This window comes from Poecilia reticulata, chromosome 1, assembly GCF_904066995.2.
Source record: "Poecilia reticulata chromosome 1, P_reticulata-male-v2, whole genome shotgun sequence".
Lineage (NCBI taxonomy): Eukaryota > Metazoa > Chordata > Actinopteri > Cyprinodontiformes > Poeciliidae > Poecilia > Poecilia reticulata.
This window is the reverse complement of record NC_088830.1, coordinates 11,359,497-11,386,531: the sequence shown is the minus strand read 5'-3', so window position 1 is coordinate 11,386,531 and position 27,035 is coordinate 11,359,497. Positions and strand designations below refer to the sequence as shown.

The window sequence follows — 27,035 nt, the reverse complement described above, 5'->3', positions numbered from 1 at the left end:
CTGGACAGGTCACCAGTCTGTCGCAGGAATGAAAACCAAAGGAGGATAAAATAAAGCAAATCTCACATTCCTATAAAGGAGGTTTTGTGGCTGTTAGAAGCTTAAAACATTAAAGGCACAAGCACTTCATTATTCTCCATGCACTGAACGCATCATTTCACTTTGACACAAAAACAGTCTGAAAGTATTCTTGTAAAGTGAAACTCCTCAATTGTTAAAAAGGCAGAGATACTGGCAAATGTTCATCATTTTCTTGTATTGTTTTCTTTTGCACAACACAAAATTACAGAATTCTATTAAAAAGGAAGAGAAGCACAACTGCTTCCTATCTGATTCAACGACATGAGAGGATGTTGTGCCTGCTTGTTTTATTTAATGGCATCAATGGACAACAAATTAAATGACTCCTGGCGCTCACTTTGAGTCCTTTTCATGCATTTAAACAAGAGGCAGCAGCAGAACTCTGCTTCAAGAGTTACCGTTCATTCATTTATCCACACCCAAAAGAGAAACAGTTATTCACAACAACAAATCAAACGCGCAAAATGTGGATAAAATTATACAGCCCCATTTGTCTTGTGAACGATTTTCATGGCCCTTTTTTTTCTTCCTTCTCCTGTGATGGTTCATTGTGACTTTTGCACGAGTCCTTTGAAAGTGCTGAGTGTCCTCCTGAGCTGGTCGTTGGGTTTTATGACACGCATTAATGGGCTGGAACAGATCTGCCTTTTCTGGCATAAGGTGACAAAAAAATACAATCTGCTGTAGCGCTCAGCTCACTGTTACGTATTTATTATAAATAACCATGAAATTTATGAGGAGTAAAAAGACTTAGAGAACCGTGTTGGGTTTTAGAGAAAAGAGTCCGAGAAGGGCAGAAGAGGAATGCTAATAACGGTCACCTTGGGAATGTGGGAGGCAAGAATGAGAAATGCGAGAACTTTAACTCTAAATGGAGATGTCAGCTGAGGGGATGTAGGCTTGATGGATCTTTGCCGTGCCCTTTTATATTCTCTATCACTGTAGAAACGATGCTTGGTGTCTGTATGTTGGCTTTCTGCATGTACATCTCTGTACATCAGTACCAGTCTTAAGCTTTAAACCATGCTAATTTGTACTAGCATTGTAAAGAAATATGAATGTTGCTATTATTAAAAGTAGTTTTAATAATGTTGCAAAGCAAATTTAACAGAACTACAAGTCACTGGTCTTAGTATTATTTCACTTTAATACCACAATGAAGTTAAACATCGTGTCACATGATGTCAGAGCGGAACCAGCTGAACTGAAGATGTTTATCGCCCCCGTGTGGTGAACAGGCGTTCCTACAAAAATGATGCAGATAGTCAGCCTGGCAGTGATGGTTGATCATTTGATTGGAGAACTTTTAGAAAATTACATTATTAATTTAAATACACAGAGAAAGAGAGAGCACTCAGCGTGACACTTTTTTTTCTACTTTTATATTATTATTATTATTTTAGCCAACAGAAGCTGGTGGGCAGAAAATGTAAACTGTTCCCGTTCTTATTCTTAGTTTCCAAAGAATACAATACATTTCCAGCTTCTCCACAAGAAAAAAAACAGATGATATCCTGCAACTTATTGATATTTCTGTGCTCCAAGTTAACATGCCTGAGTCAAATATCATGACCAGGCCTGTGGAGAGTTAAAGGACATACTGATGAGGGAAAACGGATGTATTTACACCACAGAATCAATGCAAATGATTTACAATAAAGTGTCGTGCAATACTGAGCTTACATTTATTTTTCAAAAAATGTGTATTGTTGGCAATTTGCTCCAATTTTATCAAGATGCCTTGAAATAATGTGAAAAAGCCTTGATGATGATGATGATGATGATGATGATGATCATGATGATGATGACGACGACGTCGACGACGATGATGATGATGATGATGACGACGACGACGACGACGACGACGACGACGACGATGATGATGATGATGATGATGATGATGATGATGATGATGATGATGATGATGATGATGATGATGATGATGATGATGATGATGATGATGATGATGATGATGATGATGATGATGAAGCATTGACTTTCTTAGCTTTTTACAACATTTGAGCCACATGGCGCCACATCTGTTGAATAAATCAGAAAATGTATCAGGAAAAAAACTGTCAACTTCCACAGCTCTAATTCATCATTTGATACAACGTCCAGATGACTCAAGGCGCCACATTCATCTGTTTAAACAGTGGAAACCATATAGTTGGAATGTCAGGCCATATGTTTCGGGAGGGAACCATTCTGTGTCACAAAGATGAACATGTTCAGGTGCTAAATGTGCTCACTGATCCCAAATTGAAGCAAAAGACCTTGTGGAGATGCTTTCCAAAGCTGCTGAGAGAGCATCGTTATTCACAGGGAAACTACTCCTGGGCTAAAAATTGATTGAAAGGATCGCTTTTTGAAGAAATAGCCGTAGCTCCAAAAACTGCATAAAAACCCAGGTTACAGCTTGTTACTGCGCTGTGAGATGTATTTCTTTTGGAGACATGAGATCCAAAAGCTAAAAATGTTTTGGTCAAAATGGCCATTATATTTGGAGGAGAAATGAGCAAGCCTGAGAACACCGACCCCACTCAGAAATCCTGGTGCAGCATTATCAGGATGTATGCATTACATGCCTACTTTCCAGCTCAAGTCTTTTTCAAGACCTGGTATTATCTGTTTCCTCGTGCACTGGAATTCATTACTTTAGGTTTAATGCCTCTTTGTCCAGAATATCTTCCAAACCATCCCAAAAGTCTTCCTGTGTGGCCAGACACTACACTACCAAACACCAAAGAAGTGTGTTTTATGAGAAAATAAAAACATCATCCAAAAACGTTATTTTGGTTTCATTCTGGCACTTAGAAAATAAACAATGAAAAGCGGCTATTGACGACAGGCTTCAAGAGTTACCCAAGAGTGCAATATTTGCAATGTAAACGCCATTCTCTTCCACCAGAGGGCGGCAGACTCCAATCGGCTGCCTGAATTGGGATGAAACAAAGACAGACACTCATATCTACTGAGGGAGATTTGTGTGTGTGTATTTCTTCGTTTATTTCAAGAACATCAACTTTGTGTTCAACCAAACAAGCCCAAACTTACATTGAGTAACTAAATTGATCCAAGTGAGGTAAGATTTTCATCATATTTCAATAAAAAATACTTCTAATAACATTTTTTGCTTCTTGTGATTTTTATAATGTGAAATGCTGTTGCTTAAAAAGGTTGAGAATCACTGTTCTGTGGTGTGAAAAGTTGGAGCAGCAGCTTATCTGCAGCTGAGAGGGAAAGGTTAGATAAGCTCATCAGCTCTGTCCTGGGCTGCACCTCGACCCAGTGCAGGTGACGGTAGACAGAACAACTCTGGCTAAAATTGCACCAGTGCTAGGTAATGTCTCCCGGTCTGTGCTGTTGCAGAACTGGAAAGCTCCTTCAGAGTCAGACTGCTGCATCCTAGGAGCACAAAGTAGCGTTTTTACAGATCCTTCTCTACTCCAGCTGAATGTCATTATAACCATCACTGCTCCCAAAAACATCAAACTTACTAATCGTCTGCATCCCAACTGTTTGTAGTTTTGTCCCTTTGTCTTTTTTATTTTCTTGTAAGTAATCTGGTGCTGCTTCTTTTGCACATATATGCACATTGCGTAATTCTTTTTCCTAAATCATCCTTCTAAATTGTGCATGTCTTTTAATCTAGTATGCACATTTTAATAACTGTCCAAGTATAGTTGAGTATATACTCAGCTTCCCCACAGTGGGACAACGAAAGATGCTTTCTATTGCACTCTAATTGTATGACAGACTGAGAAATGTTTCAAAACGATATTTCGTGGTCTTGTTATTTTGTTATTTCATGTCAGAAGAACCTGGTCAAGGCAAACATCTATCAAGCTTTGAAATGTGTTAAAAAATTAGCTGCAGACTAGAAAGTATTCAAAGTCAGGAAATCAAAAGTCTCCTGATGTTTTTGCCCTGTTGGCTTCGTTTCAATAGTTTTCAGGCAGTTATTGAACTGTGGGTGTCATGGATTTGGTCCAAGGCCATTTGAGGTAAGGGTAGCGCTCAAGTCTGACACCAACCATGCACTTTCCCTTCGATCCCAATCCTCTCAAGCTACGGCTTTCAAACAGTGGTATGAGTATAGATGTAAAAAAGAAGAAAACGCCGGCTGGCTGCCTTTAGTGGTAATTTTTTTGTTTGCAATATTTTGCGATGTAAATATTAACTTTGAAGCGGTGCTGCAAAGTTTCAAAGTTCAGAAAAGTGAGCTTTTAAAACACACAAAAATGTTTTCTTAGTCCAAAATGTTTCAATAAAAATGCTGTCAAGAAAGATTTAAGTACTTTAGTTAGAAACTGAAGAGGAGGACGAATAAATGCAGGTGGATACTTATGCTTTGTTGCACAACTCTCTGAGTTTCATGTATCTCTAGATACATTTTTGGAATCAAAAGGAAATCAAATGTAATTAAACGTTTGAAAACCAGCTGCCAGGTTATATGTCCAGTAACCAGATTAACTAGTAAGAGAGAAACAAGTTGAAAACATCATGTTTCAGTGGCCTATTTCTAAAGACTTATGCAGCAAGATAGTTCTGTGTTTGAACCCAGGCTGGAGCCTTTCTGCGTGGAGGTGGCATGTTCTCCCCAAGCATGCGTGGTGGATATCCTTCTTGCTTTGTCTCAGTCCAAACAATTCTGGCCAACCTAAATCAGTGTTCAGTATCAGCCACTTTTCCATATCTTGTAGATTAGTGACCTTTCCAGAGACAAGCAGGACAAACGACCATGCTCTCACATAAGGAAAATTTACGGGAAATTTAAAAAGATAAAATCACCCCTCATGCATCCATGGGTGTGAAGAACATGCAAACTCTATGCAGGAAAAGCCAAGTCAGGATCTTCTTGCTGCAGGTGCTGACAAGTTCCCAATTGTGCAGCCCAGAATTGAGGACGCAGGCTCAAAACAAAACGTCGAATGCTGCTTTGTGACTTTTGCTACGGAGCTGTAAATTCCTTCATTTCACAGTTTGTTCTTACATAAATGTACAAAGTTATCACTAGTTCAAGTGTAAAATACATTTGGTGGAATCCATTTCTAAACTTTTTAATCTCTATTTAAGAACAAGTACAAAGTTACTTTTTTTTTAATTACCTTTTTTTTCTCAGACACCTTAATAATCAAACAACCCATCTTACACCTTGTAATGTTTGCACTGAATTGTTTGAAGAGATTAACAGGCATCTGTAACCTCAGACCAGTACCCAAAGATGAACCAGACTTGTGGAAATCTTCTTTATATTTTTCCTGATATTTTTATAGTATTATTTTATTTTCACACTACGTCATACAAGGAAACTGTTTTTCCTAAATGACCTAAGGACAGTAAAACTTTAGTTTGACTTAGATTGTGCTAAAATAAGTCATTTATATAGCACATGCATTAATGTGTTACAACTGCATGCAACTTCTGAAAGGTTACTTTTGTTCTCTCACTCTTAAGTCATGTTTGAAGCTGTCTTTTGAAAACGGTCTACTGCATGAAAATGCGGGCTGAGTGAGGAATGCATGCCATTTCCATATCATCACCCTGACTTCCTTCCAGCTTCTGTTGTCAAACATCCTGTCTCCATGGGCAACAACTCAAACAAATTAACAGGCTAAATATGGAATAATGGAAAGCAGCATTATTTTCAAAGCCAAAGCTAACATTGTGGACACTAAAGAAATTTTGAACACATTATATTTGTGTGTACTTGGAGGTGGGAGAAGGGTTATGCATTCAAATAGAGCGGACATATTTAGACTACTCCACTGTGTCTCAAGCTCTAAACTGGAACGTTATAATCTCCGTATTATGCAATATAGCGCCATTGTTTTTTTTTTTTTTTTTTACATGTTATTCCAACGAAGATTAGTCTCTTCGCTTTCCTGCTCTCTTCCAGCCGGCCGGTTCAGACAGGCCATTTGCACCGGCTGTGCCCAGTTTTCGTTGCCATGGAGATGACGTAATTCTGCAGCACATACAGGCACGGCGCAGCCGCGGTTGGATGGGAAGGGCGAGACAAGGCAGCTTAAAACCCTGTTACAAACCCCTCCGCCATTCAGCCAGGCTCCCTACTCGACAGAACCGAGTCGCAAGAAAAGAAAAAAAGGGGGAAAAAAAAAACCTTTAAGCTTTTTTTTCTTCTTCCCACCTTCCTTCGTTTCTCAATCAGTTTGCATACTCCCCGCACCGCAGCAGCGACAACATGCGTGAGATTGTGCATCTTCAGGCCGGGCAGTGCGGGAACCAGATTGGAGCGAAGGTAGGGAGAGAACAGAAGAGCCAAACGAACCTTTGGGGGGTTTTATCTACCCGTTAACAATGGCAACCGAGTTTTATTGTTTTAAATGTAACTAAATACAAGCTGGCTGCTGCTGGTCGTGACATGACAGCTGGTGAGACAGCCCGCTGTTCCCAGGAAAGACTAAGTAGGTCAAACATAGCGCGCACAGGAGAGCCGTGAAGGCAGCGTACAATAGCATCCTTCAGGATGGGCGGCGGCAATCCGAGACATCCCCGCTGCTGTCACATGAAGCCCGCTGAATGGCCGACTGCTGTACTCGACTGGAGCCGCACCGCAAGCGGAGAACGTGTTTGTGGGAAGATATTCACGTTAGCTTTTAAATTGAAATATGAAATATTGTAATAATTAATATGCGTGGGCGTGCGCGCGCATGTAGCCACAGACGTACAGAGGGGTGTGGCTCAGACACCGAATGCACTGGAACGACATGCAAATAAAACATGTCGCATTCATGCTATTCGCTTGATTTTTTTATTTGGCTTTATCAAATATCAGTCATTCTTCATATTAGTAAGTTCACCATTATATTTAAAAATATGAATGTTTGGACAAGAGTTGAATATAAAGCACAAACCATATAATCAGGGAATTTTGAATGCATCAAGACCATGTGTGAAGGTGAAAAAAATCAAATTCTGGGATGATTTATGTCTGTCAATTTACATCGCAATGGATGAACTAAATGAATAAAAGTACAAAAAAATATGCATATTTTACAAAGATGATTTGTATGAAGAACAATCTTCCATTCATGTTGAGCATTTTCCATCCATCCATCCATTTTCTTGACACACTTGTTCGTTAGTGGGGTCAGGAGGGTTGCTGGTGCCCATCTCCAGCTAACGTTCCGGGCGAGAGGCGGGGTCACCCTGGACAGGTCGCCAGTCTGTCGGAGGTTGAGCATTTTAGGAGACTGAACTCAATAATTGTGTTTTTAAGGCTTAAACAAACCTCTCACATCTGTAAAGGTGAGCTGCTTGGCGGTGAAAACTAATATGCCCATATTCATACTCATAAGCTCAGTCACTCATATGTTCAATGAAGAGAAGAAGTAAAAGACTGAAATGGAGGGAAAAAGTGGTTTTCACCAGGAAACCCATATAGTTTTGTGTTCTTGTTATCTCAGGGAGAGACAAGGACAGCTTTGGGAAAGTGGCATATTTCTATTTGTTAAAAAAACATTTTCTCTTTTGCTCGAGATTTGTGTGTTTGGCTCCACCCTTCGAATGGCAGTGTTATTGTCACTGTCATCATGAACAATCAGAGCAAACTCAGAAATCTGGCTCATAATCAAGATGATTTGTTTAGGCTTACAGATCACTTGGATCTTTTTTAAAAAAGAGAAATTAGTTTCTTGATAATCAGACAAAAATCTTTAATTTTGAAGCCTTTGTGTTGCATAATTATTATTCTATATATTTTTAGTTTTTGTGCTTGTTATAAACACTGATTCTTGTACATGCAACCTGCAGTATTGAATATAGATTCAAGTTATTAGAGCAGATGTAAACCCCCTGTTTCTTTAAGCATGGTGGGATGTGCAGTAATTTATTACACCCTGTGCATTCAGGATTTATATTTTTTATTAACATGTTAATTTCATTGTAACTAATCTCTCATGCCCCATGTGTTTGAAGTTCTGGGAGGTGATCAGCGATGAGCACGGCATTGATCCGACTGGAACCTACCACGGGGACAGCGATCTGCAGCTGGATCGGATCAACGTCTACTACAATGAGGCTTCAGGTTTGATTATGTGATTTGTCTCAGTATTTAAACTCTATTTAGAAATTTTACTCGGAAAAAACAAATAACTTATCTGTTCCAGGTGGAAAGTACGTGCCAAGGGCCATCTTGGTAGATCTGGAGCCTGGCACGATGGACTCCGTCCGCTCTGGCCCTTTCGGACAGATCTTCAGGCCAGACAACTTTGTCTTTGGTACGTAACTCGGAGCGTGCACTTTAATTTACTCTATCAAATCCAAACTATTTGGTTTTTCTCTGTTATGCTTAATAATGCATAACAAAGCAAGACAGAATTTCTATGGGATTAGTATGAAAAATTATTAAACTGGGAGATAATTGAAATCCCAACTAGATAAAAGCACAGATAAAATATAAAGTGGAGGTGTGTAGCAATTAGCAAAACATTGATCTTACAAGATGTTATGCAATATTTGCTTCACAGAAGCAAGACTCAACTTTTGAGAAAACAAAAATATCCCACTTTTTCTTTTGGTTTTCATTTGGGGACTAATTGTTACAGTTTTCAAAATAAAGTCTCCCACATACTCTGTGTGGCCGGAGTCGTGCGGACACTGTTCGCAGGCGGTTCAGATTTCATAGTCGAGCGTTTCAATTACCCACATTTCTCATGACAAATTCCTTCATTTCCCACAATCTGAATCGATGCTAGCAAGTTTGATGAGCTACTTGGTCATCTAGCCCCGTTTCTTCTCCACCAGGGCAGACGCCACACACCTGTGATGTGCGTCCTTGTTGCCGGTTGCGCCGACTCTCAACTTTCAGTGTTTTCAACTCGGTGTCAGGCACACAAAACAGATCAATGCCACCATCATTTGAGAAAGCATTGCTTTGTTTTTTTCCAGAAAACATTGTGGTGTTTTAATATTGCAAAGTATGTTGTCATAGCAACAGTTCAGCACCATAATCCTGCCATTACAGGCCAGAGTGGAGCAGGCAACAACTGGGCAAAAGGCCACTACACAGAGGGAGCCGAGTTGGTGGACTCGGTCCTGGACGTTGTGAGGAAGGAGGCCGAGAGCTGCGACTGCCTTCAGGGCTTCCAACTCACACACTCCCTGGGCGGGGGCACCGGCTCCGGCATGGGGACCCTGCTCATCAGCAAAATCCGGGAGGAGTACCCCGACCGTATCATGAACACCTTCAGTGTGGTTCCTTCTCCCAAGGTACGATGATCGTGTCGGTTTGCTTCTTGGTATGCTTTAGTTTTCACCCTGAATTTGAGCGTTGCTTGCGCAGGTGTCGGACACCGTTGTGGAGCCCTACAACGCCACCCTCTCTGTGCACCAGCTGGTTGAGAACACTGATGAGACCTACTGCATTGACAACGAGGCCCTATACGACATCTGCTTCCGCACCCTCAAACTCACCACACCCACTTACGGAGACCTCAACCACCTGGTCTCTGCCACCATGAGCGGGGTGACGACTTGCCTGCGCTTCCCTGGTCAGCTCAACGCCGACCTCCGCAAGCTAGCGGTCAACATGGTACCCTTCCCTCGTCTGCACTTCTTCATGCCCGGCTTCGCGCCACTCACCAGCAGGGGCAGCCAGCAGTACAGAGCTCTCTCCGTGCCCGAACTCACTCAGCAGATGTTCGACGCCAAGAACATGATGGCAGCCTGCGACCCCCGCCACGGCCGCTACCTGACCGTGGCCGCCGTCTTCCGAGGGCGCATGTCCATGAAGGAGGTGGACGAGCAGATGCTGAACGTGCAGAACAAAAACAGCAGCTACTTCGTGGAGTGGATCCCCAACAACGTCAAGACGGCCGTGTGCGACATCCCACCCCGCGGGCTCAAGATGGCCGCCACCTTCATCGGCAACAGCACGGCCATCCAGGAGCTGTTCAAGCGCATCTCCGAGCAGTTCACCGCCATGTTCCGGCGCAAGGCCTTCCTCCACTGGTACACCGGAGAGGGCATGGATGAGATGGAGTTCACCGAGGCCGAGAGCAACATGAACGACTTGGTGTCCGAGTACCAGCAGTACCAGGACGCCACGGCCGAGGAGGGAGAGTTTGAGGAGGAAGGAGAGGAAGAAGTCGCCTAAGGCTAACAGTCACTCATATTTCTCATTGGCACTCATCCATCCTTTTAGCCAAGTCCTACTCTGCTCTTTTCTTTTTAGTTTTTGCTTTCCCTTCCTGTCTTGTCCTTTCCCTGCTCTCTTATTCATGTCATCTCTTCCCTGCCTCTTCTGTTTCTGGTTCTTCACCTTTTTCCTTCTTCCGGCAGAGTAGGATTCACACACTAAAAACATAGCTGACCTTTGTAGCGGTATCAAAGGCTGCATTCACACAGCAGGTCTTGATGCTCAATGCAGATTTTTTTTTGCTGAAATACAATTTTTTTGTGTGGCCGTTCATACCAATTAAATGTAATGAGACTTGTTTGTGAACGTGTATGACCCCCAAAGCGAGCCGACTGGAGGAACGTTGACGTCACGCAGCAGCGCACAGTTTACTGAAGTAACAGTGTATTTATTGATCTTAAAGTAATGGGAACCAACTGTATCGTAACAAGACACCAATAAAAAGAAAGTACAGCTAACAGCGATGGCCTTTGGCGGATCATCGATTGCTTAGTCTGTAGCGAAGTCTGTTTGGATGTTTAGTCGGAACCAGGAGTGGTGGGATTGTGATGTGATGCGCTTTCTTGATACAGACTTATGTCATAGTCATAATTTTCAGCCATTGTTTGCATCCAAATTGACTGCATCTGCTGCAGAGTTACAACGTATGTCTCAATGATGTGAATGTAGGATTAAACTCGACATGACCGTTCAGACTGCAGATCCTTTGAAACAATCGGATACATGTGGAGGTGGCCCAGATTGGCTTTTTGGAGGTTGAAAAGATCGGAACTGGGCCGTTCAGACAGCTGCGAAAAAGTCGGACACGGGTCACACATGGGCGAAAAACAGCGGATTTGGGTCACATTTGCCTGCTGTGTGAATTTAGCCAAAGACGTGTGCAAGTGTTTTTTTTGTCAGTAGCATTTTGTTCATTGTCATCATCACCAGATAATCTTTCACACTGAGCCCAGTTTGATCACTTGTCTGATTTGGCATTGGTTGAAATAAATATATTATTAAACAAGTCTTTGTCTGTGGGATCATTTCTGTAGCTTGAGGTTCAGCTTGAAGGTATTCTTCATCAAATGTTTTTCATTTATTGTTAGATTGCCTTTTTTTAAATTCCCTTTCAGTTTTCATCTCGGATGACAAAAAAAACTTGTCAAAATGGAGACCAATACTTTTCAGATGCCTTTGAGTGACACAAGGGGGCAGCAACGGGTCTGTGTGTAAAGTGCCTTTCTGATCAGGATGTGGATTTCTTTTGGCTCTTTGCAGCCGGTGTACATGCAGTGTTTATCTAACTTTTATTTATTTGACTAGGTGTCATTTATTTGACACCTAGTCAACTGTTCTCAATAATGACGCATTAACTAACATAAGGGTGCATGACTGCACAAATCAAGTAAAACCGGATTCTCGCTGACGGATCCACTGATGTCAGAGCTGTAAAACTGCATCAAGCCTGCATACTCTGAGCTGTTCTGTTATTTAGAGATTCACCAAACAAACAGCAGCAGGTATTGGCTAAGTAGGTCATTTTAATTTTGAGGAAGATGTCATCTTTTGACCTTATGAGCACTTTTAAATTTAAACACTAAATAACAAATTACGAGAAGTCCACATCTGAGAGGCTGTCTCATAACGCGCGTCATTTACACATTGACAAGAACATATTCAGATAGATCAGGAAGTGTTTTGTCACTCTGGCGCTGACTGAGCAGACTGCTGCTTCTGCTGGCGGTCTGCCCTCATCTGTAACGGTGCCTCATCAGAGCAATGGCACTCGTCTAGCAGAGCCCCGAGGGCCTTCATCTCCTCCAGGACAAACACATGGAAACAGTCGCATTCAGGCAGGATGGGCTCCAGACTGAAGTAAGTTAGTCGGCTTATGATTTATTTTTGTCGACCTCCATCATTTTCTCTCTGCCTCTCACTCAGTTCTTGTGGTTTCTATTAACTTCCTCTCACAAAACTGCACAGGAAGTTTAATGCAGCAACTCTTCTGCCCTTGTATTTGCTGCCACAGACATAACAGTGGACTTATTCTAATGCCTGTATTAAGCAGATTTTATTTACTAAATTTGACATGCATTTATCTGTATATGAAGCCTATCATCAGCAGTAAAACCTGTCTTTGAATGTAATAACACTGATATTTTATATTGCTCACAGTCAGATTCAAATTGGAGTAAATGTCTTAACAACTTTTTTGTATTATTACAATTAATTTCTGAATTAATGTGAACACACACGTCAAACTCTTAACAGAAATCTCACATGCTTGGTGTTCATGTGCTTCCTGTCAGACAAAACCCCGAGCGAACTTTCAACTGGTTCTTTGAAGCGACATGCCCTGTAGCCAGAGACAAAGGTGAGGACAGCTGTGGCTTCTGGATCGGCACACACACCCAGACAGAACGGTTCACACATGTTTGGCTCCAATCTAATAAGCACTGCTTATGTTCATCATCTTCCATATCAGATCGTTAAAGTACGCTGAGAACAAAGAAGACTGTGGGTTTGTGGTCTCTGCTTCTAAATATGTGACTTTAAATCTCATGTAACATCTGCGTCGATTTGGTGAAGCTTCAAACTTTATAAAAAAGTCTCAGATTTGTTTTACTAGTAGAAGGCATGGGTAAAATTTGACCATTTGATTTGGTCTGCTTTTATTGTTTCGGGCTCTACATTGTGATTTCATTCACAAAATTCCCTTTGTAATACTTATATACATATAAACTGACACTGATGTTTTGTCTACTACAATGAAGTTACTCATCAGATGTTTTTTTCTGTCACTCTTTGTATCTCGGACTTGTTTTATTTCGACATGACTCAATGGATTGCACAAACTGGATTGCACAGTCTGTGAGTCATGACTCAGTCATTACACCGGCGTTTTGACAGCGGACTTGAACATCAATTAATATTGGTACATGTGAATTGGAGAAAAAAATGAAATATCTAAACTTTTTAAGTGTGAAGCTGTTTGTGCTGTTCTGACAGTCACACATTCTTCCTGTCATGTGATCAGAAGAAAACCACAAAGCCTTTTTAGTCACAAGTAAACCCAAGGAGAGCATCCTGTTAACTCTCTGTGAGAGCTGACAGCTGACCCGATCAGATTTCACATTCAAGATTATTTAATCATTTTTAAACATTTTTTTTTGTCTAGTAAAATTACTAATGTGTTTTTTTTGGCCACAATTAACTATTGATATGATTAAGTATTATTTCAATAATTCAGAAATTAGAAAATTGAAACTTTTATAATGATTCATTAGACTCAAGATAACATATTTCAAATGTCTATTTGTTATAAATCTAATCACGATAACTTACAGCTAATGATAGTCCAAAATGACAAAGTTAGTCCGGTAGAAACACAGAAATGTTTAATTGGGAAATGTGAAGTGATGGATCATGGCAGTCAGGGGGGAGACCTGACTGTTGATCAGCTGACAGTCCTTGACACCCTGTAGAGTTAAGCAGGAGGAAAGCGCGGTGGAAACAGATGCACAAGCAGAAGGTTAAAAACAGCATCAGCAGGGTTCAGAGGAAAAGCCCATTCAAGAGTTTTGGGGGAGTTTCTCGAGGTTTGGACCACAGTGCTTCACATCAGACACACATATCCATGGGAAGGAAGATGCCTTTCTTATGTGATGTCAGTCCTGAACCAGGGCTAATGAAAAAAGACAACTCTGTAGCTCAGTGGTCCAAAACCTTTTTTTAATGAAAGTAAATGAAAGCGTATCTTGCTTTTCAATTAGAAAAAAGGAGAGCCAGAATTCTTGAGGTCCACTGTGACGTTTCCACAGTCGGTGAGGATTCAGGGAGTTATTGCCTTTTGTTTGTGTTGGTTCACAGCTGCTTACCTAGAAATATTGGAGCAGTTTGTGCTTCTGTTTGCTGACAGTCTTTACAGAAATGCTCATTTTATTTTCCAGCAGGACTTAGTATGTCATCAATGTGCTTGGCATGATTTCTTTCATGAGCATCACTGATTATTGGGTTGTAAACCTGGCTGACGTAAACCCCAATGGATGATCTCTGGAATATTGGCAATATATTTTGTAGCACCGTTCACATATAGGGGACAGAGTTTAAAACATAAACTGATGACAGAAATTTTCTGACAACGGGAAGGAAATCTGAATAGCCATAGATAAGCTAATTAAACATGATTAAAATAAATCTCTTAACTGTTGTGTTTGGTTGCAGTAATAGTTTGAGTCCTGATTCAAAGGAAAAATCTGACTAAATGCTGCCTCACCTCATTTGGTTCTGGTTCCTGGAAACGAGGAGTAAACAGGTCATTGACAACCTGAAGGGTTTTTTATATCGTTCATATCTGACTAGCAACTCTGAAGTGCATTTATGACCAAGACCATTCAGTGACTTGTAGACCATCGACAATATTTCTATTATTTTACAATAAGGGAGACAGTGCAGTCACTGAAGGACTGGTGTGGTATGATCCGTGTTCCTGGTGTTGGTCAGGACTCTGGCAGCAGCATTTTGGATAAGGTGCACCAACTTGCTAATTTTTTGTTTGTTGTAAAAACAAGCATAAAATAACAGCGTACAGAAGTTATTTTGGGTCCTGTTTTTACAGGACATCCCTTATTCTGGTGATGTTTTAAGGCGGTATAGTTGGTTGATTTATTATTAGGCTTGGTTAATTCTTCTAGATTCAGCATGAAAACAACTATTTTTATTTTTTTTACTCTCTGTGGTCTGTAGCTCCACAGAATCTAGATCAGTTTTGGTTTTGACCTCACGCTTTTTAAAAGAAGGCGATGAGAGATACCAGACCTAACAATGCAAACAAGACCAGTGTTGATGCAACCCAGGAACATCTCAGTAGGGGAATTGTCTCCATGCTACTCTGCATTGATGCAGTAATTAATGGAAAAGGAGCCCTTCCTAAATACTGGGGGCATATTCTCTACAGTACATCACACATATGTTTTGTAGTTGAAAGAATAATACAAGTTCTAAAATAATATATATAACTGTATCTATGCAATGTTTGTGTCTGAACTGAATTAGTTTGTTTTTTTTGCTGAAAATTAAACTTATTGAAATGCATTTGTGTGATGTAGTTTGTTCATTCATTTTCATAACTTTTTTTTTTTTTGCTTTAATTTTGCAGATCCTGGAGTAAAGTTTCAGTTTCCAGAAGACTTCAGGGACGAGGTAGCCTCTGCTGCTCCAGGGAATACGTTGTTGGGAATATATTTTTGAAATGATCACAGTAGCTCGACTTTACTCTTCGAACACTGGACATATTTTGTGTGGCTGTTTAAGGACTGACCTTATTTAAATTGAACTTTAACAAACAATTCTTGTTCAAATTTAGGCTAAAACAGAAACCAAAAGTCAGGCTTTTTAAATCCTGACTTTTATTGATGTGTGAACATTCTTTTTTACCTTTCACTTTCTTTTCTTATTACATCCTCTAACTGTTTACAGTGGAGACAATAATGCTTACGTTGCTCAGCGTGTAACACCTTAAACCTGAAGTAGTTTCCAAAGTCGACGTGAGGCGCATGAAGCTCTTGTACTTTAACATAACCGTTTTTGTTTGTGTCTCTCGCTCCTTATTTTGCTCATTAATTGCTTATTTTCCAGGAATCCAGTCAAACTTTGCCCAGGTTCTGCTTCCCGTACGACATCCAAAGGTGAGTATAAACTGGGTTTTTGCTGGTCACACCTCCCTGTCTGGTTAACTTGATCTAATTACCTCGCTCGTCTGTTCAGACAGAGGGATGTGGTGGCTGTGCAGCACTTTACTTTTGTTCTGACTGATCTGGAGGGATGCCAGCGCTTTGGTTTCTGTCGCCTCACCAACAGCACACAGACATGCCTTTGCATCCTCAGGTATGCTTTTGTCTGCATGTTTAACCTTCATTTTGTGCTCCATCTGTGTCTGTTGGACACACACACACACACACAAAACATGTTCTTTGAAAGATTGCCATGGAAATATTAAATTTTCTTTGTATTCCATTATTGACTTTGTACCTCACCGTAAGTAACAAATATAAATACATTTTCTGAATTTTAACCACTCAAATTTCTCTCTTGTTCTTCAGGAAAAAAAAAAACATTAAAAGGTTTATGTCTTTTCCGATCCTATAAATTCTAGTTAAATGGGGAAGTATTGCCTTAATCAGGGAGATTTTTTTTTTTTTTTTTTATGCAGAGGTTTTAGTAAATAAATTATTCCACCTGGGTCCATTGGACTGACCAAAGAGGCTTAAAATTACACATTTCTTATGGATGTCATTGTCTTTAAGATTCATAGATCATTAGGATTTTTTTATTGCTGAAATCTTAGTGTCTTAGTGCAATTTGTCATTTTTTGTTGGGGCTTTCTTGCGGTTAGAGACAGGTGGGGGTAAAACTGAAAGCATAACTGTGATCAATTAAAATGTTGTGTTAAAGAAAAAAGGTCATTATTTCATTACATATTTTACAAATTACTAGATACATTCACAAGGGAATCGATTCTTTCCTTTAAAAAAACAATGATTTCATCCCGTACTGATTTCAAACAGTTATCTCCCGTGGTTCGAGGTGTTCTACAAACTTCTCAACAATCTGGCCGACTACCTCTCTAAAGGACAGGTGAGTTTTCCAGTTCCTAACCTGTAATCTCTACTCTCTCCACACTGTTGCACGAGCATCGCGTGAACATGACCCACCTCTTCGACAGATCAACGAGATCAAAGCGCTCCTGGCCACGCTCTACAAGCAGACCATCCCGCTGGCTCCCGGATCCGTCACCCTGCAGATGGTAAATCTCTTAACTAGCCAACGAGAACCCGGGGAGTCACACTTGAGTTTGAACGTGCTCTGTCAGTGGTTTGCGTGTTGTGTTTCTTTCCTGAGGGAGAGCAGCTTTTGGTGAGCACTGAGGTGTCCCGTTCTGTCGGACTCACAGAGGGGGTGAGTGAGTGCCACAGGAGTCCATGTGGCCCAGAGGCAGATCCAGCCGGGCCTGTTCAGACTAACGCTGGCTGTCTGTGCTTGATGACTTCAGCTTTTTTTTGTGTGAACTAAAACTCTGTTGACTCACCCCTCTGAGAGATGACATGTCTATGCTGATCCTAACACAGTTAACACGAGCTAGCTTTCATTATAATCTACAGTCTGTTTAAAAACCCATGACTAATGCCTCATCATGGAAATGGTTTGTCTGAGAATTTACTTCATCTGGCTCCAAGCTACAGCTTGTTGTATCATCTTTGTTTTTGTGTTTGGGTTTCATTCCAAAGTGACAAAGCCATCTCCAGCAGCTGCGCATTTCTAATTCAATTCACCTACAAATTAACCCCCTGATTTTAAATAACTCTTGTGTTTGGCATCTGTGTCACGGCATGCAATGAAATGTTGATGTAGTTTTGATTGCAGCATAAATACGGTTTCTTCAGTCTGAATGCAGACTTTGCATCCAATGATGGGAAGTTTAACAAGATGCATATGGTGCACTGTTAGGCTTTGACAGGAACAGATGGGGTTAATGGTTCAAAAACAGATATTTGACTTGAAGCTGTGAAAGAGAAAATTGCTCAAAAGCAGCGCAGTCTACATGTAAAAGCACAATCATTGGGCTGATAATTTTGGAATAAAAATGGACAATGTTGCAGCCTTTTATTCACATATGCACCAAGATGTTAGACTACATCCACGATGCTGTAAAAAAGTACATCCTCTCTATTTTCTTCCCTTTTTCTTACTGTGGCTTTACGGTTGTTTTTTGTTGTCGTTTTTTTCTGGACAGATTCCATATTTTATCGCTCCAGATCCAAAGAGTCTTCCTTCTATTCCTGAAAATGTGAGTATGGTAGCTTAAGTTAATTAGCTATGACAGAGCTTGAGCTGTTTTGCAAAACCTTTTGGATTTTAGATGTGCAAATCTGATAGAGACGTACTCCAAAAGTCCTGGCGCTTCTGCAAGTCTCAACTCGGCGAGGCTAAAGATAAATATATTAATGTATATCCCACTTTTGTGACACTCATTCATGAGCAGTTTTGAACTGTTTCTGTTTCTTCCAGTTCAGGGTTTTGCACTACTTTGTGTTGGGCTGTCTCATAAAATCCCAAAGAAATCCATCAAAGTTTGCGATTGTAATTTGACCAAATGTCAGAAATTTCTAGGGGCATAAAATTCCAGAACAAAACACAAACACACCCTGTCTCTTTGGCTTCGCTAGAGAAACCTGACTGAACTGATAGTAGCAGTAGATGTCGGGAATCTCCTTCAGCTCTATGCCAGCATGCTGTTCGAGAGGCGGATCCTCATCTTCGCCAGCAAACTCAGCACCGTAAGACGCACGTTTTCATTTCCCCTTTTTGTTGCACGGTATTAACACATCTACAGCAGCCTGATCATACTCATACCTCAAACAACACTTATTTTTGAAGTGCGATTTTACCATTTCTAAACATTGAGTTAAAATGTCCTTGCTTCATTTTGTGACAAATACAACTCTCTGAACTTGTTGATCACATGTGAAGTAGATAAGCATGCATGTGTACGTTGAAGTTCTCCTCCATTTTGTGTGTGCAGCTAACGTCTTGCGTACACGCTCTGAGTGCTGTTTTGTACCCGATGTACTGGCAGCACATCTTCATCCCTGTCCTGCCACCACATCTACTCGACTACTGCTGGTGAGAAGTCCAGTCAGTCTGTCCGTCCGTCCATCCACCCTAACCCCAACACTAACACACCAATCCGCCTACACGTAAACTGCGAAAACACAAAATCTTAAGTGACAGAATTTGCCAGTGGATCTAATATGTTTAAAACAAGATCCTGCGTCTTGCTAAAAAGCTTCTTGCAATTAGTTTTGTGTTATTTCAATCTTCCTAAAATATTTGCTGTAGAAGCTAAACAGAAAATATTTGGCGTGGTTTTGTGTTTTTGCAGTGTGGCTATTTACCTGATGATGGAATAACGTGATTTCCTTTTTTGCGGTTCCAGTGCGCCCATGCCTTATCTGATTGGAGTCCACACCAGTCTTTCGGAGGTAACCGAGTCGCTCACATCCCCCCACCAGCTTTATTCGCAAGTTGATCAAGTTTATTCTTACTGCCTGTCTTCTCGACAACATATTTCCGTCCATTAGCAGGTGAGGAGTCGAGGGCTGGAGGAAGTGGTTATTCTGAATGTTGATACAAACACTCTGGAAACCCCCTTTGATGACCTTAAGAAGATACCTGCAGATGTGGTAAAAACACATTTATTCAGGTCTTTGTAATTTCAGCGAGTTGCTTTGTGTTAGTTGAGCATGCCAGCTGTTCCATGGATAACATCAGGCAGATATCAGCAGGTTTCCTGCATTTATGTGCTCAGATGTCCGGCCTGAAAGTCTGCTTAAAGCGACAGGCAGTGTCTCCTGGCTGTGGTGTTTCTCGAGCTTTCCTGAGGGCTCAAGCTCTGCTGTTCGGAGGCTACAGGGACGCCCTGCAGGGCGACAAGGTCTGTAACTTGATTAGTTAACACCAATGTTCTCCTTGCAATTGCAGAATGTATTTGTTGTGCTTGCTGCTCATTCTATATGCGTCTCTCTTCACAGGAAGGTGACATTTATTTCTGTGAAGAGGTTTTTTTGGATCACAAGTCTACCAGCATGAAGCAATTCCTGCAAAGCGCCATTCATTTGCAATCCTTCAAGCAGGTACACAGCGACCTCTGCTGGGCATGTTTCCTGAGGCTTAAAGTGAAAAATACAATAAAAACTTCGCAGTCGGTTAATTGATGAGACTGTGTGTCTCTGATTCAGGAGTTAATGGAAATTTGTTCCTTTAAATGTGAGCTAATCTAAAATCTATTAAGTTTTAGAAATACTGTATGCACCGTGCTCACTACAGTGGATAATAAGAGTGCTTGTTTGGATTTCGATCGCATATAAGGCAGAAAAGTGAACTCTATGGCGTCATCCCAAACAGTGCCACCTACTGGACATCCAGTGGAATTTCACAAAATATGTCTGGAGACTCATTTGACAAGTAGCAGAGCATCCCAGGAACCCAATTCATGACAGACTTGTAGAATAAAATAAATAAATAAATAAAAATAGTTATAGAATTAAATTACCCATTATCAACTAAGGTCCTCAATAATTATTAAAAGTTTTAAGAATGATGTAATTGAGAGGAAATTGCATTTAACGATGTCTTTACTGGTATGACTATGTTATGCTTGATAATTTACAAAAAACTTATTTTTACTATTAGACTGCACCTTCTAGTAACCAAAACAGTATTAAGATTACTTCAATGGATAAATCTAGGGAGAGAGGGCTAAGAAGATGGAAATCATTTAATTTAAAGAAAAGGGTATGATACATTTCCACTTTGAATTATTTTATACTTTTAATCAATATAAAATATGATAATTATAAATTAATTTGTCACATACTTATTTCAAAGTCTAGGCACATATTTTGCACCTGAGTGAATATGATGGAAAAACTCATTGAAGTGCTTGTTTAAAAGGATTTGATGTTTCTTTTCACTTATAGTTAAACTCAGCATTAGTCCTGCCTAAAGCATATTTAGATGTTAAATAATTTAATTCAACCAAGTACTTATGCCTCTTGTCATCACCCTAATCTTTAGATTCCTTGAAAAATTCTCACTTTGGTCCATTCCAGGACATTAATGTTACTTCCAATCTGAAGAAACATGGTGGTCAAGTTAAACGATTGCTTTAAATCCAAAGTCCTAAATGGGTCTAAATGAATAATTTTGGACTAAACTGTTAGAAATAAATACTGAGGCAAATTTTCATAATCCATGCAAGCTAGCAAGGTTAATTGTTAAAAATGATTCATATACTGATGTTTATGTTGGTTTCAAAGCTGTTTCTCCACTTGTTTGTTTCAGTTCATTGATGGTCGCCTGGATGCTCTTAACAAAGGGAAAGAACTCGATGACCTTTTTGAGGAAGAGATAGCAAAGTGTGAAACAACAGCAGGTGTGTATCTGTATGTCTTGAGGATGTCACAGGACAGACTTTTTCTTTTCTTTTTTTTTTTTGTCATTTTAGGAATATCCTATCACGATCACCTTTCACAAAATCAATACAATGTGTCTGCTTTTGCGGTAAAATAGGACACTACATTTTATAATTTTTAAATTACTCATCAGTGACACTCTGGATGCTGGACTGTCTATTTTTCGACAGCTATTTTAACCATTTGACTTGATGTAGTCAACAGTTTTTGTAAACCTAAGTTATGCTCCTTCTGCTGAATTGCAATGTTGGCGCTAGCATCTCTGCCTGATATGACTTAATATATTTGGACTATCTGGTGTTTAAAATGGCAAAACCAAACACAGAACAGCAGCTACAGGGATTAGGAGCTATAGACAGATTAATCAGGGACTCCAAAACCTATAATTTAAAGAAGAAGTCACGAATGGGACAACAAGTCAATACTAGACATCAGATTGGGAATTCCCTTTTATGTGAATATATATTTTTCATATTGTTGAATTAAAACGCTTTCTTTTGGATTTTTTTTTCTTTTTTGTAGGAAGAGGCACATCTTATCAGCAGTTAGTTGGCAATTTAAAGGTAAGTTCATTTGACTACATCTGTTTTCCTTATTGGCCTGGAAAGTCCTAACATTAATGTCTTTGTACTTCTAACAGAAAGGGGGCGGCGCTCTAATTCTAAACATGAAGACCAAAGCAAACATGAAGGTGAGTCCAGATGTGACTGGGGTTTATGGAGGACAGCTCTGTTTTGCAGGTGCCGCCTAACTTTTCATTGTTGTCTCTTACAGACTAAAGGTCTCACCAAATCCGGTTTGAAAAACCTGCTGATTCACAAGGTAGGCTCGTGTTCATGTAGGTAAACGCTTTGATTCACCCGAATGCTGCTGGCTTCTCTTACTTACTTCACCGTGTGTCATGCAGGTCCACCATGAGGACCGCAGCCTCCAGAGGGGCGGGTCGATGTCGCACCGCCGTGTCCAGTCTGACAGCTTACAGAGCCGCCTGCCGATCACACAACACTTTGGAAAAGTAAGACTGTAGTTTTTGTTTTGGTTTTGTTTTTCCAGCAAACAAATCTACATGTGAATCAAGTTAAATGTGTAAGACGGACTGTCCCGTTTGTGCCGTCTTCCAACTGTTTTTGTTATATTTTCTTTTTTCTGGTCTTGGTCTTCTACTCCATTAGTCACGACCTCGCCGACCTGCTCAGAAAATCAGAGACAAGGAAATCACAAAAGATGCAGAAGATCTCTGGGACAGGTGGGAAATCCACTTATACACCATTAGTCTCCTCAAACTTGGCTCCAGCCAAGAGCCAAACCTATAACTAAAAGGTCTGCTTTATTTTGTCAAAAGTGGAAGATAGGTTTCATTTATTTTTTTTATTGTGTTACGACTGGCTCAATGTCATAACAAAAACGGGAGACCATGCAGGGGTTAAAGTGTAGAAAAATGAATATTTAACAAAAACAACAATGGATTGTGGATATCAGTGGTGTAATGCAAATGCTTGGATGTGTTGTATGAGTGCATATGGAAGTGTTGAAGTGCCAAAACAAAGACAAACTCAAATGTGCAAAAAGGAGGGGAGCCGAGGCCTGGCAACAGAACACCATAAGCGGCAGAGTGGACGCTGAAGGCGACCCAGAAGATGGAGACAGCCAGGTTTAAGTACTCTGCACTCCCAATCGACCTGATCAGCAGCACCTGTAAAGGGGAGGAGCACAAGGACAGACAAAAGCAACACCTGCAGCCCAGCCCTTAAGGCCCAGGGCCGTAACAATTGCAAAATGAATATGAAAGCCTGTTGCAGCCATGTTTAAATTACATTTTTAAAATAATTATTTTTGCTGGTTTTCATCAAGTTCCTGCTCTGTAGAACATAAATACAATTTAATACCAGTGTTTGTGATATTATTTAGAAAGGTCAGGGCATTAGAAGAACCTTAGGTTATATTTTTAAGAGATGGTTTTTCTTTTCTTCAAATAAACAACATATGCGGATGTAGCGAACATGCATTGATCAAAGAGATCCAACAAAATGGGCCAAAAGTAAAATAACATGACATGGCCAAATGAAGACCAAACTGCTGACGTCTCTGACGTTTGCAAAGGGAAACTAGTTTTTTTATCTCTTCCCTTTTTCAAGGTTTTGTTTCCACTTTATGTTTCCAACACACGACAGTCTGTTGCTCTGTTAAACGAAGCCACACGTAAAATAACCTAGAATACTGTCTCTGGAAATCAAGAGTAAAAAAAAACCAACTGATTCATTCATTTACTAAATAATTTCTCAATGCATTAGATGAAGCATTTGACACTATGCATATTTAATATTATAATATCACTATTTCTAATTTCTATTTAGTTTTATTGATGCTATTTGTTATTCTCAGTGAGGAGAACTCGAGGCTCGCTGGACAGCCTGACTCCGAGATTCTGAAGGAAGAAGAAGACGAAGACGAAGACGAAGTCGATTCACCGTTATGCGACTCAGAAGAGATGGATCTCCTGGGGGAAATCTTTGACACTCTTAGCTCGCGCAGCTCCCACGACCGAGGCCTGTTGTATGGCACTCGCAGCCTGGATTTGTTTGGACCAGACAGCCATGACTACATCATTAAGGTAAATCACTAAGGAAACGATCAGCACTCCCAAACATCCGCTTGGAAATCAGTTCTAATTCTCTTTTATGTGGTAGCGTGTTCCAGGCAACCCCAGCCAGGAGAGCCTGTCTCTGTCCATCAGCGGCAGCGGCAGCTTGCACAGCTGGAATCTGGAGACCACAGAGGAGCTTTCGGATCGGACGGAGGACTCGGACTGGCACGGCCTGGACAGCAGCTTGCCGGAGGAGGAGGGAGCAGAATGTCTCCTGGTGGCAAGTGAGGTCGCCGAGCACGAAGTGAAACAAAGGGAGGTTAGAGAAAAACAGAGAGAACCTGATGGAGAAATAAATGAGAAGCAGGAAATAACCAACAGCGATAACTTTAAGGAAGTGAAGATGGAAGAGGAGCGGAGTAAAGAAGACATAGCAAGCTTTGGGGAAAACTCGCAAGAAACGACTGAAGGAAAAGAAGATGAGAGAATGAAGGATGACAGGAAAGATGAGGGAACTCAGAGCGAGGAGGTAGCTGTGTTACAAGAGGAAGAAGGGAAAACGAATAACGTGCAGGAAAATGAGACAAAAGAAGAAATGAAAGAAACACAGAAGGATACAAATAATGATTCTACAGAAACATTGAACTTAAAGTGTGTGAACAGAGAAGACCCGCCGTTGAATTCGGTGGGAGAGCTGCAGAATGACGCTACAGTCCCACCAGAGCCCAATGACGTTACCGCCGAGTCTAAACCGCCTCCATCTGAGGAGAAAGAGAGAGATAAAACCCCAAAGAAGGAGGAGCAGGGGGCCCGCGTGACCTCGCCTCCTCCCAAAGTGCTTTCTGCCGTAGCGCGCTTCCAGTGTCAGCCATACGGCCAGCAGGGATTTCAGCTCAGGTCCGTTTCTAAGAACTCTGCCGAGCCTGCGTTGCGATGCAGGGAAAAAGTACAGACTCCGTGTGACTTGGACGCAAACAGAAACGCAGAGGCGTCCGAGGAGGAAGACCGCCCTCCGGTCAAAGTGTCTGAACTGAAGAAGAGATTTGAAGCTTGATGGTAACATCTGTTTTCACTAGTTTAGGTGGAAACCCAAACATCCCCATCAACACTTTCCAGCTCAATGGGATTCCAAGATGCTCCAAAGGCAGAAGGGATATCTATATATATATATATATATCAATAACGCCAGGTTTCATGCAAACAAATACCCAAAGTATCTCTTTGCTAAGCTAAGAGGCAGGTCCATTAGCTTTATTGATGAAGGAAATAGGAAAAGGTAAATATTTTTGGTTTTAGAAATGGCTCAGGATCAAACTAAAGCATCATCATTAACTCAAAAAGAAAAAAAAAGTTATTTATGGCATTCATCGAACCGTTAAACTCTCAGCTTGGAAGTTGCTGGTTTCAGTGGTTGCTAGGATCTCCGTCCCCATTGCTTCTGTTTTCCATTTCTTTTTTAAATTGCTTGAACTGTTTTGACATTTAGGGGAAAGAAAATTCCATCACCTCATCCTTTCCAAGCAACATAAATTGAAACTTAACTGATGTTTCAAAGTCATGAACCAGACAGGCTAAAGCAGTGGTTCTCCATCCTGTTCCTCAGCACTCATTGTCCTCCAGGAATTTGAGTATTCCCTGTTCCCGCATCCATCCTAATCTGCTCAATCTGGGATTGGGTTTCTGTGGGCAGCAGCCTAAACAGGGAAGCACAAGGTGCTAAATGGTCAGCTGAGAAACATTTAGTCCTGGGTCTTCCTCTGGGTCTCCTCCTGGTGCCCAGAACATCTCACCAGGGAGGTGAGGAGGTAATGCTGTAATCAGATGTGCCAAATAAGACACATCTAGGACAGGAAGGACAATGTGGATCAGGACTGAGAACCACTGGGCTGAAGGGATCGCTTGGATTTTTTGAGTCAAGTTCTGTGAACTTTTTAGCAAACATTTCCTTACCAGTAAAAAGACATAATAGATTAATAGTAGAACCAATCAGCCGTATCCTTATTCTAAGTGAGTCAGAGGACAGATATGGCCTCACCATTTAACCTGTCTGCACGGCTCTAAAGCAGCATTTCGAAAAAGTTTTACATTTAAATTATATGGCTACCAAAGAAAAAAAACACATTGGAACTGAAAATGGCTTTCAAGAGGTTTTCCCAGCCTTTTCCACCGCTTGCACCAGTGAATGATCAGCCTGATTGGATAAACTAACTTTAAGATGCCTTTCAGAGGATTTTGTGGTTTGGCGAAAGTCTTATTTGGATTTTAGAAAGTCAACTCATTGTGAGAATTGGTGTTACTGCCACATCACTCAGCAGAGAAAAGTTAAACTTAGTCTCTTTTGTGCAAATGTTGACTCAAACACCAATGCTGCATTTTAACACGCATCCACGATTCCATCTAATCGTTTTATTACAGGTAAGGAAACTATTGGTGATAATGGCACAAGAACCGCAAGTCAAAAAAACAACAAAAAAAAATGCAATGAACCCATCCCTTTAAAAGCACTGTTTATTTTTTTTTAACTTAAATGTGAAAATGCCATTTATTATAAACACGTAAAGTGTATTATTTAGATTTGTAGAACATTAGTTTCTTTCCTGCACAAACTGACATTTTGAAAAATGACCTTTGCAGTTTTGTGGACTGTTCTCACACAATTTGAATAAATAGCTTTAATAAACAAAACGCGTCCATTGAAAGTGTTTTTTTTTACCAAGCAAAAATGAAAAGGAACATTTCATTTGCACTGTGGTTTAAATCAGACGCCTTGCCCACCATGTGTGCACATTTGTTCGACATCAAGTCTTTGAATACGATATAGAAAAAGTGCATTTCAGTTAGTATCTTAGGAAAACTAATATGCAAAACATAAAAAATATTTTAATTGCCTTCAAATACAAAATACACTGCAGCTCATATTTTAGTGGTAGAAAAAGTGAGTAGTGTTTAAATAGAAAAACTGTTAGCAAACTCTCCACTTCTCTTCCCTCCGTGAAACGAGTGACAGAACGCTTCGATTGTTCAATCGGTCCATTTGTTTTCACTCAGGATGAAAAAAAGTGTTTGCATGATCTGAAAACATTTTGGTGCAGAGAGCATCCATTTGTGATACACACACACACACCACGGTAACATCAAGGGTATTCAACCCATGTCTATATAAGCCGCTCTTCTTTGGGCAACGGTAAAG

The 27,035-nt window shown here is 40.6% G+C and overlaps 2 protein-coding genes across 5 annotated transcripts; both read left to right on the top strand.

Moving 5' to 3' along the window:
* The first annotated feature begins 6,083 nt into the window (after positions 1 to 6,083).
* Positions 6,084 to 11,252, top strand: LOC103474183 (tubulin beta-4B chain-like). Its single transcript, XM_008425355.3, has 5 exons — positions 6,084 to 6,346; positions 8,026 to 8,134; positions 8,217 to 8,327; positions 9,074 to 9,318; positions 9,392 to 11,252. Exons 1-5 carry the CDS (start codon positions 6,290 to 6,292, stop codon positions 10,202 to 10,204), a joined length of 1,335 nt encoding a protein of 444 aa, XP_008423577.1. The 5' UTR covers positions 6,084 to 6,289; the 3' UTR covers positions 10,205 to 11,252.
* A 318-nt stretch (positions 11,253 to 11,570) lies between these two features.
* On the top strand, positions 11,571 to 26,530 carry dennd1c (DENN domain containing 1C). 4 transcript variants are annotated; one of them, XM_008426559.3, is made up of 23 exons: positions 11,571 to 12,103; positions 12,538 to 12,602; positions 15,387 to 15,430; positions 15,866 to 15,915; positions 15,995 to 16,114; positions 16,795 to 16,864; positions 16,953 to 17,033; positions 17,129 to 17,185; positions 18,021 to 18,074; positions 18,454 to 18,564; positions 18,810 to 18,910; positions 19,224 to 19,269; positions 19,369 to 19,470; positions 19,596 to 19,721; positions 19,819 to 19,920; positions 21,131 to 21,221; positions 21,784 to 21,824; positions 21,902 to 21,952; positions 22,036 to 22,083; positions 22,169 to 22,276; positions 22,434 to 22,507; positions 23,644 to 23,872; positions 23,949 to 26,530. In XM_008426559.3, exons 1-23 carry the CDS (start codon positions 12,087 to 12,089, stop codon positions 24,897 to 24,899), a joined length of 2,739 nt encoding a protein of 912 aa, XP_008424781.2. In that variant the 5' UTR covers positions 11,571 to 12,086; the 3' UTR covers positions 24,900 to 26,530. The 4 variants fall into 4 exon arrangements, with proteins under 4 accessions (XP_008424781.2, XP_081461716.1, XP_081461706.1 ...); XM_081605590.1 differs by having other exon boundaries at positions 11,571 to 12,602; positions 19,372 to 19,470; XM_081605580.1 differs by having other exon boundaries at positions 11,571 to 12,602.
* The last annotated feature ends 505 nt before the right edge of the window (positions 26,531 to 27,035 follow it).